At 54.1% G+C, this 9,909-nt stretch overlaps 1 protein-coding gene across 2 annotated transcripts; it reads left to right on the top strand.

Annotated features, from left to right (window-relative positions):
- The first annotated feature begins 520 nt into the window (after positions 1–520).
- RAB4B (RAB4B, member RAS oncogene family) lies at positions 521–9,095 on the top strand. Of its 2 annotated transcripts, XM_047078020.1 has the most exons (8): positions 521–677; positions 1,864–1,944; positions 2,200–2,314; positions 3,657–3,719; positions 3,808–3,962; positions 5,015–5,110; positions 5,206–5,336; positions 8,715–9,095. In XM_047078020.1, exons 1-7 carry the CDS (start codon positions 662–664, stop codon positions 5,319–5,321), a joined length of 642 nt encoding a protein of 213 aa, XP_046933976.1. In that variant the 5' UTR covers positions 521–661; the 3' UTR covers positions 5,322–5,336; positions 8,715–9,095. The 2 variants fall into 2 exon arrangements, with proteins under 2 accessions (XP_046933976.1, XP_046933974.1); XM_047078018.1 differs by lacking the exons at positions 521–677; positions 1,864–1,944 and having other exon boundaries at positions 1,961–2,314; positions 3,595–3,719.
- The last annotated feature ends 814 nt before the right edge of the window (positions 9,096–9,909 follow it).

The following is a 9,909-nucleotide window of genomic DNA, read 5'->3' as shown; positions in this document are numbered from 1 at the left end:
AGACCAATGGAAGGGAGTTGAACTATTGGGAATGAGCCAATCGGACTATGAGGAAGACATAAATCGCAGAATAGAGGTTTTCATGGAAGATCATCTGAAAAGGGAGGTGGGAGGTTAGCCTGCGCGTATTCCCGCAGTTTTCATCCTTGCCTTTGAGGTCAGAAAGAGCCTTTGCCCGCTCATTACCCGCTCTTCTTCAGGGTCTTTCTGTCAATTCTGCCCATGCCCCTTCTTTGCAGCTGTGTCCCCGCCCCCAGGTCCGCTCCTACCCAATCTGGAGTCTCGACTCTGCACCCATACTCCTGACCAAATCCGTTTCTCAGCTCGGCTAAGCACCTCTGTACGGTACCTTCCCACTTGCTCAGCCAATCGCTCGTCTCAGTCCCGCCTCCCTCGGCACGTCCCCCTCTCACGCCGCCAATCCGTGCTTTTTGTCCCGCCTCCTGGCCGTCGAGTTCACCAATCCCTGCCTTTGGGCAGCGTGGCCTGGTATCCCGCAGCCCTAGCGGGTCGCGCCGTAGGGGGGTGGAGGCGGAAGTGGCGGCGCCGGCCCCGGGAGTAGGAAGGAGCCGGGGCTGCAGCCGGAGTGGAGCGGCTGCCAGCCGAGGAGCAGGCGCGGCCGCGGCGCCATATTGCGGCCCCAAGCGGCCGCGACCGAGTCATGGCCGAGACCTACGGTGAGGGTGGTGTGCCGAAGCCGGAGTCTGGGGTCTGGGCCCAGAGAGGATGCGGCCTTTGGGGAATGGGGCGGAGCCTTATGTGCCAGGGGGCGGGGTCTGGTATGGGGCAGGGCCTGGTGGATACTGGGAGGGGTTTAGTGGGTCTGAGGCTGAGCTCCATCTATTTGGGCGGAGCCTGAGGGTCTGGTGTGTGGGTTAAATAGATCTGGGGCGGGATTTGAGGTAGCCAGTCCTGGTGGATGAGCGCAGGCCTTGAGAGAAAGGGTGGGCCTTAATGTGTCAGGGCGGAGCCTGAGTGGATCGGGTGGGGCTGACTGTGAATGGCAGGGGTCGAGCCGGGTGGGCTAGGAGAATCCTGAGGGGATGCTGTGGACCCTGGGACTGCTCTGGCTTGAGAGGTCTGGAATGGGGTTGGGGATGAGTTGTCCTTGAATTAGGAGGTGGGAGGGACTAGTGACAAGGGGTGGGGCTTAAACTTGAGGCTAGGGGCAGGGCCTTGGGCCTGGGAAGGAGGGGCTGGGAATTGGAAAATCTGGATGAAGGGATGAATTGGAGGTGGGAGGACAGGGTGCGATAGAAAGAGCACTGTTTTAAGAGTCAGAAGGAGCTACATTCCTTCAACAAATAAAGGAAAAGCATTGGGATCAAGTGCAAAGATCCTGAGGTGGGAACCAGCTTGCCATTTTTAGGGAATAGACTGAAGGCCAGAGGCTAGAGCAGAGTGAATGAGAGAGTGGTAGGAGGTGAAATTGTGAAGGGTAGGATTTCAAGATGGCTTTCAAGAGGTGTTCACAACATAGTAGGTAAGATTTTGAACTCTGGAGTCAGTTGACCTGGGTTCGAATCCCTGTTCTGCCTGGCTGTGGGATCGTGGGCAAGCCAGTTAACTTTTCTGGCCTCAGTTTCCTCATCTGGAAGATGGGGATGATTGTTAGTATACTTCCCTCATAGAGTTTTTTCTGAGAATGAAGCAAGCTGTTGATATAAGTAAAGAACTTTAAAACTGTGCCTGGTATGTAGTAAGCTGTATATAAAAGTTGCCTGTTACCGTTCTTACCCATTGCTCTGATTCTGCCTGTGTCTGTTTGTCTCCTTATAACTGTGATGGTCTCTTGGTTTCCATCTTTTGCCCTGTATCATTCTCTCCATATGGGTTTTCCTGATTTTGACTCCACCTGCTCAGACTTCCTCTTCAAATTCCTGGTGATTGGCAGCGCAGGAACTGGAAAATCATGTCTCCTTCATCAGTTCATTGAGAATAAGTGTGAGTTTCTGGGAATGGTCCCCGGATCACTGAACTGTGGGCATGGGCATGGTGTGGGCAGGGGCAGGGCTGGCCAGAGGTACAGTTCCAGTGCCGGCTGCCTGGTCTTTGCCTTGGTATGTATTCTTTGCTAGACCCTCCCTGAGCCTCAGTCACCCCTGCAATGAGAATGGTTTTGTACAGGCTGAGGAGGCCTTGGAGGACAGGGAATCTTCTGAGCCCCTGCACTGCCTCTTCTCTCCCTCCCACTCCCAGTCAAACAGGACTCCAACCACACAATCGGCGTGGAGTTTGGATCTCGCGTGGTCAACGTGGGTGGAAAGACTGTGAAGCTACAGATTTGGGACACAGCCGGCCAGGAGCGGTTTCGGTAGGTGGCCTGGGCTCCCAAGGGAGGGGGCGGGCAGAGGACAGAGGAAAGAAAATGGGGGCAGGGGAGGGGGGGTTGTGTGTGCAGAATCACTTGGAGATATGACAGGAGCCAGGAGACATTGAGAGGGCAGGCAAGGTCGAGGGAGAGAGACAGAGACTGCTTACAGTTACCTCTAGCCAGAGAGAGCAGGAGTCCTGGAGAGAGAGCAGAGATAGTGAGAGAGAAAATGACATTGAGAAAGAAGCCTAGTGAAGGGAGAGACCAACAGACCCTAGAGCGACAGCGATAGATAGACCCATATGGCTGGAGGGATGGACACTGGCACCCAGGAGAGGTGCTTAGGTTGGGGGCAAGGGGTAGAGATGGAAAAAAGAGAGATTGAAAGAGAAAGGGAAACTGGAAAGAGATATACACACTCCGAAAGGGACAGAGAAAGAGAGACAGAGACTGAGCAGAAGAGCAAGATAAGGGTGATAAAGAGACACAAAGAGAAGCAGGTCAGAGCCAGAGACAGGGAGGGTGGGACAGGCAGAGCCAGAGAGACAGAGAAATGGATGTGTTTTGGGGCGGGGGGTGGGGAGGAGAGAAAGGTGTAGGGCTCAGTGCACAGTATGTCTTCAGAAAATGGCTGCAGAAAAGGTGGGAGATGCATAGAAACCCTGAATCTGAGATACAGAGACAGAGGAGACACATGAGGGAACCCAATCCATGGGGAAGTGTGGTCCCAGGCCAGCAAGTCGTCGCTGCTACGTTAATATTGGCGTGTAGATCCACTGTGTGGGAGACACAGAGAAGGTGAAGGGTGTGCGGCTTGCACTGGGTTTGCAGTAAGTGCTCAGTGTACGCTCATGGAATGATTGCCTGAGTTCCAGAGGGACCCAGACAGGTGACTGGGAGATGCATACAGTTGGCCACAGTGGGAGAGGGACAAGCGGATGTAGTTGCAGAGCACATGGCCAGGCCTGGGCAAAGGGGAGGTGAATGAATGAACGCATGAGAAATCAAGAGCGAGGGTGAGAGAACCAGGGCCACAGAGACAGACAGAGATAGAGAGACACAGAATGAGAGACATACACACGCAAGAGAGACGGACAGGAAGACACAGACCAGTGAGGACATACAGAAAGACACAGGCAGACAGACAGACAGACAGCTAAAGGAGACAGAGATTGAGGGAGACAAAGAAAGAAATTGTGGTGAGACCAGACCACTGCCAGCTTTTGGGGGATGGGCCAGCAGTGAAGGGGGGCCTCCGAACCACCAGTCTCTCTCCGCAGAGGGGGGCAGTCTCAGGGCAGACCCCAGCCTCGGGGGTGACTGGGTCCCCCTGGCCCCACAGGTCGGTGACACGGAGTTATTACCGAGGCGCGGCTGGAGCTCTGCTGGTGTATGACATCACCAGGTGGGTACAGGGAGAGGAGAGGGTGGGGCAGGGCCTGGGCAGAGCCCCTGTCCTGTGCCTGCCTCCCTCCTGTCTCCCTTCTCCATAGCCGGGAGACCTACAACTCGCTGGCTGCCTGGCTGACGGATGCCCGCACGCTGGCCAGCCCCAACATCGTGGTCATCCTCTGTGGCAACAAAAAGGACCTGGACCCGGAGCGTGAGGTCACTTTCCTGGAGGCCTCCCGCTTTGCCCAGGAGAACGGTGAGGGTCCTGTGGTGGGCCAGTGGCGGGGGGATGGGGGGGGTGCTCAGCAGAGGAGCAGGGGCAGTCCCTGCAGGCCTGCAGGCCTCCCGGCCATCTGCGGCTATGCCCAGCAAGAGAATGTGGAGATTTCGAGGTCTGGGTTCAAATTCAAGTGTTGCCACATGTGAGCTGTGCCACCACTCTGGTCCCGTTTCCTCATCTGACAAGTGGGAGTCACGGCCTTTCTGTCTCAACATAGTACGTGATGGATGGCTCAAGGGATTTGGTCCATGGAGAGCCCACCGCACTGCCCGGATGTGGCAGCGGCCTCTTGAGGAACATTGGCTGCTAAGAAGGTTTTGGCCAGTGCAGGGTATTGGTATAATGTGGGGGTTGCAAACTTCGATGGCCCGAGGGGCCAGGCCTGTTTTGTGAATAAGAGATAGGACAGGGCAGACCCCAGGTTAGCAGGCACCAGTGTTAGGCGCGTGGACAGGACCAACGGCCACAGCAAAAGGTGTGCAAGTATAAACTCACTTGAAAACTTCGTGTGGGCCAAACATCTACTGGCTCAGGGTCTGTCTCCATGTTCCCCAATTTGTAACTTCCAGGTTTAGAGGATGTCTTGCCATGAGAAAGATGTGGGTTTGAGTCCTGGCTCTTACTTTCTGTGTGGCCTTGTCATGTGGCTGAAGGGTAGACTGTGGTGGGCCTGGCCCTGTCCTAGATGGTGCTGGGGACAGAGTGTGAAAGACGCCCTGGGCCCAGTTGTCGTGGGCTCACCGTTAGTGGGTGGGGAAAGGGGACACCACCCTCTGCAGATAATGACAGCCCAGAGAGGTCAGGGCTGGGATAGGGGAGACACAGGGGGGCCCTGGGAGCCCAGGGTGGGGCACCTGGTCCTGCTGGAAGGTCAGAGAGAACTTTCTAGGGGAAGAGGTGTGTAGGCGGGAACCTGGGGAGATGGCCCTTCACAGCAGGACAACAGAGGCCTGGAGTGAGGGCAAAATGAGAGGTGGCAGGTCAGAGTCAAGGGGAGGCTGGGGACTGACCCAGGCCCTGCCCCCTAGAGCTAATGTTCCTGGAGACTAGTGCCCTCACGGGTGAGAACGTGGAGGAGGCTTTCCTGAAGTGTGCCCGCACCATCCTGAACAAGATCGACTCAGGTGAGGCCCCTGACTGCCCAGAGTGGGAGTGGGAGTAGAAGGCAGGGCCCAGAGGTCTCTGGGGGACAAGTCCTGACCTCTCCCCTGCCCCCCAGGTGAGCTCGACCCCGAGAGGATGGGCTCAGGCATTCAGTATGGGGACGCGTCCCTCCGCCAGCTGCGGCAGCCTCGGAGTGCCCAGGCCGTGGCCCCTCAGCCCTGTGGCTGCTGAGACGTCCGGAGCCAGGTGGGAGCCCAGGGCCTGGGGACGGCAGGGGTGGTGTCCTGGCAAGGGGGGGATACGGAGCGGAGACGGAGACACAGAAAAGGAGAGGTGACAAGAAAAACAGAGTGAGAAAAGAGAGACGCAAAAATGGTTTAGTGAAAGGAGCCATCATCCTGGCCTCAGGGATGTCCTCTCCATCTCACCACCACCTTGCTGCCCTGGATCTCCGACCCACCCATTTGGCAAATATTTATCGAGTGTCCACTGTGTGCCAGGTCCTGTTTGAGCAGTGGGCTAGAGAATTCCTGCCCTCGCAGGGCCAACATGCTCTAGGGAGGAGACAGACAATAATCATGACACATAAGAAAATGATATTGTAGTTAAGGAGATAAGAGCTATGGAGAAAAATAAAGCAAGGAAGTTGGGGTGGGGAGGTAAGGAGTGGAGTTTTACGATGATGCGGGAAAGCCCTTACTGAGGAGGTGACATTTGAGCAAAGACCTGAAGGAGGAGAAGGACGGGGTCATATGGGTCCCTGGGGGAAGAGTGTTCTAGGCAGAGAGAACAGCCAGTGCAGAGGCCCTGAGGTAAGTCATGCCTGGCCTGGATGAGGAAGTCCATGGAGGCCAGTGTGGCTGGAGTGGAGTATGCGTGTGTATTGAGGGCTGGGAGTGGTAAATAAGAGATGAAGTCAGGGATCAGGGGAAGCAGATCATCAGGTAGGGCCTGGCTGTCCTTGAGGTGGCTCTGGGTTATACCCTGGGTGGGATGGGAGCCACAGGAGGGCTCCGAGCAAAGAAGGGACAGGACCTGATTCAGGTCTTCCCAGGGTCCCTCTGGCTGCGTATAGAGGAGAGAAGGGGGTGGGCGGGGGTGGTTGTTGAGAGACCAGTGAGGAGGCTACTGCAAAGTCAAGCTGAGAGAAGATGGTGGACAGGACCAGGGTTGGGGGGGAGGAGGGACTGAGACGTGGATAGCTTTGTATCCTCCCTGGTCTCTGTCTCCAGTCTTGTACCCTCTTGATGGAGCCACTGGGTCTTTCTAAAGCACAAATCTGATCCTGTCCCTCCCCTGTTTAAAACCACCCGTGGCTCCCAGGGTTCATGGGACCAAGCTGAAGCTCCCAGCCTGGTGTTTGCCTCCGCCAGCTTCTCCTGCCTCAGCTCACACCTCTCCCCAGCACTCAGGCCACCGGAGCCACACCGAAGTTCTTTCCATTTCTCTGGCTCTTTGCTCATGCTGTTCCCTCTGCCAGGAACACCATCTCTGACCGCCTCCTCCTCCTCCAGCAAGCCTCACTTCCCCCCTATGGTTGGTCCAGACTCCTTGCCGGGCTTGCAGGATCCTACAGGATCAGGTCCCATCCCCACTTCTTTGGGAGGGTGTCTGTCTTGCCAATTATCCCCTGTGTTTCACACCCCCCCCCGCGCCCCCCCCCCCGCCTCCCGCTATTGGCAGCTCCAGAGTGGCTGAGGGGGGGAAGTGCTCGACCTTGGGTATACTTTGAAGGCAGAGCCAACCTAATTTCCTGATGAATGGATATGGCATTTGAAAGAGAGGAGTCAAGGATGAGTGTTTAGGGCAGAAAATTCTTTTCCTTCCATGCCTCTGCCTCTGCTGTGCCTCGGTTAGGTGTGCCTGTCTGTCCTCCAGCCTCCTTTCTTAGGCCAGATGCCACTCATCATCTGCTCTCTGCTAAAACGACTCTTGCTGCAAGACACCTTTATCAGCTTCCCAGATGGGGTCACTGCCTCTAGCTGAGTGGTCTCACAACTGCCCCCTATTTTTTAAAGCATTCAGTCTGAATACTTGATCATTATTGTTTGTGTTTGTCTTCCCCGTCTGAGAAGGAGGGAGGTGACAGATCAGAGATTCCCCAGCCAGGTTGCCTGTGTTTAAACTGACTCTGTCACTTGCTACCCGTGTGACACTGGGCAAATTATTTAACATCTCTGGGCCTTGGTTGCCTCACCTTCCAATTGGGGCTAATAATAGTACCTACCTCACGTAGGTTTTGTGAAGATTAATTACATTAATCCATGTAAAGTCCTTAGAACAGGGCCTGACACTTAGTGGAGACTCGATAAACGAGGGCTGTGAATTATTTTTCTTTTTACTGTCCATTTTAAAGAGTCGCGCTGTGTAGAAATGGATGGGTGCGTATTCTTCACCCTCGGGCTTAGTATAGCATCCATTTCAGTGTTTACCCTCAGTGAATCAAATGTAATAAGACAGTGCTTTTTCAGATGTTACTGACTGCAGTCTGCAGGAGGAAATCAATTGTATACTTTGATCTAATACAGTCACACACACATAAAAGACTGAAACACTTTCCTAGCACTAATGTTTTTTGATTGAGGTGAAATTCACATGACCTAAATTTAGCCCTTTTAAGGTGCACCATTCAGTGGCACTTAGTCCATTCACAAAATTGTGCAACCACCACCTCTGTCTTGTTCCAAAACATTTTCATTACCCTAAGGAAACCCTGTGCTCATTAGGCAATCATTCCCCCATCCCCCCAGCCTCTGACACCCAGCAATCTCTTTGCTGTCGCTGTGGACCAATATTCCTATTACACGTGATGCACTCTGATATTCTCTATTCTTTTTTTTTATTTTTAATTTTTTTTAACGTTTATTTATTTTTGAGACAGAGAGAGACAGAGCATGAATGGGGGAGGGTCAGAGAGAGGGAGACACAGAATCCGAAGCAGGCTCCAGGCTCTGAGCTGTCAGCACAGAGCCCGACGCAGGGCTTGAACTCACGGACCGCGAGATCATGACCTGAGCTGAAGTCGGCCGCTTAACCGACTGAGCCACCCAGGTGCCCCCTGATATTCTCTATTCTATTTTATTCGTTCATTGACAAATTGGCCAAGGCCCACCAAACTGATTTCCCAGCCCACTCATGCAGTGCCACACACTGAAATCACCTGGAGAGCTTTAAAAGCTACTGATGTCTGGGCCTCACCCCAGAGACTCTGAAGTGATTTCCGGATTTCTAGAAGCTCCCAGGTAATGCTATCTGTAGCTGAAGCAACAACCACTAACCAAATGCAGCTCTTCAGTTTGGAAAACACTGGAATGAGCCACGGTGATCCAGGAACACAGAGATAACAAAGGTGGGATGCGAAATTTAGATATTGAGATACTCCTCTATAGACTCCAGGGGTCAGCTCTCTGAGACAGATAAATAGGGAGATACAAGTACCCTCAAAGAGATAGCTCCAAATTGCCTGCAGAAAATCAGACGGCAAATGTAGGAACTTTGGGAGAAAAAGAAAGGTATGGGCAGACAGACACAGATAGGAGGGCAGGAAGATACCCAGAAATGAGGCAGAGATACCGGCTGGACAGACTGAGGATCCCTGTAGTTCACCACACACTTTTCTTTCAGCTCACCTGTTCTCCAGGACCAGCCCTGCCCTCTGGCTGGGGCCTAGCCCCAGGCCCTGGGAGGCAGAGCCCCTCACCTGTCCTGGCCCCAGAGAAGCTGCCCCGCCACCTATCCCCCTTCCCTGGCCTGGTGGGGCCTGGCTGAGGGGCAAGACTGAGCCACGGGGGAAGGGGGAATCCGTACCTGCTGCTGCTTCCTCTGTCTTGGCTAACCCCTGTCCCCCCTGAAACCCTAACCATACTCTAAGAGTTCCCAAAGCCTGAGACCAGGGCAATTGGCCCCAGCTCCCCGCCTGGCCCTGCCATTGCGAGTATGTGTTATTTATTGCCTGGAGGCCTGTTCAGTCCCTACTCCACCTCCATAAAGCATTGTTTACACCTGCGTCTTGGCCTCCGTTATTTTGGGGTGATGGGGAGGGAGGGGAGACAGAAGAGGTCCCTGATGGAAGAACCACGTGTTTGGGGATCATGTTTGTGGTTTGGATATGATGTGGGGGTACACCATGACTCAGATGTTTGCTGTGGAGGGGGGTTTCTCACTGCACTTGTGACAAGGCATGCTGGAGGCCCACCTGTGTAGCGCTGATGTCCTTGTGTTTGTGATGTGTGTGATGGGTGTGTGATGGCATCTGTAGGAATGTGTGCTGATTGTGTGTGACACTGTTGCTTGTGACTGCTTTGTGTCCTCAGTGATTGTATCCATGAGGCTGGTGGTGTTGGGCACCAATGCCGGGGAATGAAAATTCAGGTTTGTAGGTGAAACCTACGTGTGTTTGATGCTTGAAAGTTCCAGGCAGTGTCTGACTATTGCATGTGTGACTGTGTATGTATGCCCCTGAGGTGTGTTTGTCTTAGTGTGAATTTGGCATCTTTGATACACCTGTGTGTGACCATGAACCCTGAGTATGCCCCTGAAGGCTTTGTGGGCCTTTGTGCAACCCTGACCCTTGCATACTTGAGACTGGTGTATATCTCTCTGCGTCCTGGTGAACTGACAAAACCAGGGACAGGTGCAGCCCCCCGAGACCCTCCCAATGTCTCTGCCATCCCCAGGTCAGCACTAACCCACTCAGAGGGCAGGCCTGAGCCCCTAAACCCCCGTCTGCCCTGGCGATGGTGGAGGGGGCAGGGTATTTAAATGACCTTATCTGCATAGTCCTTCCAGGCAGGGTCGCCCAAAATGTTCATAGACCCAA

The sequence above is a fragment of the Lynx rufus genome, unplaced genomic scaffold (assembly GCF_022079265.1).
Source record: "Lynx rufus isolate CCGP_SWC_20201006 ecotype Redwood Valley unplaced genomic scaffold, mLynRuf1.p SCAF_16, whole genome shotgun sequence".
Classification (NCBI taxonomy): domain Eukaryota; kingdom Metazoa; phylum Chordata; class Mammalia; order Carnivora; family Felidae; genus Lynx; species Lynx rufus.
The sequence above is the reverse complement of the archived record's forward strand: the minus strand, read 5'-3'. Positions and strand labels throughout refer to the sequence as shown.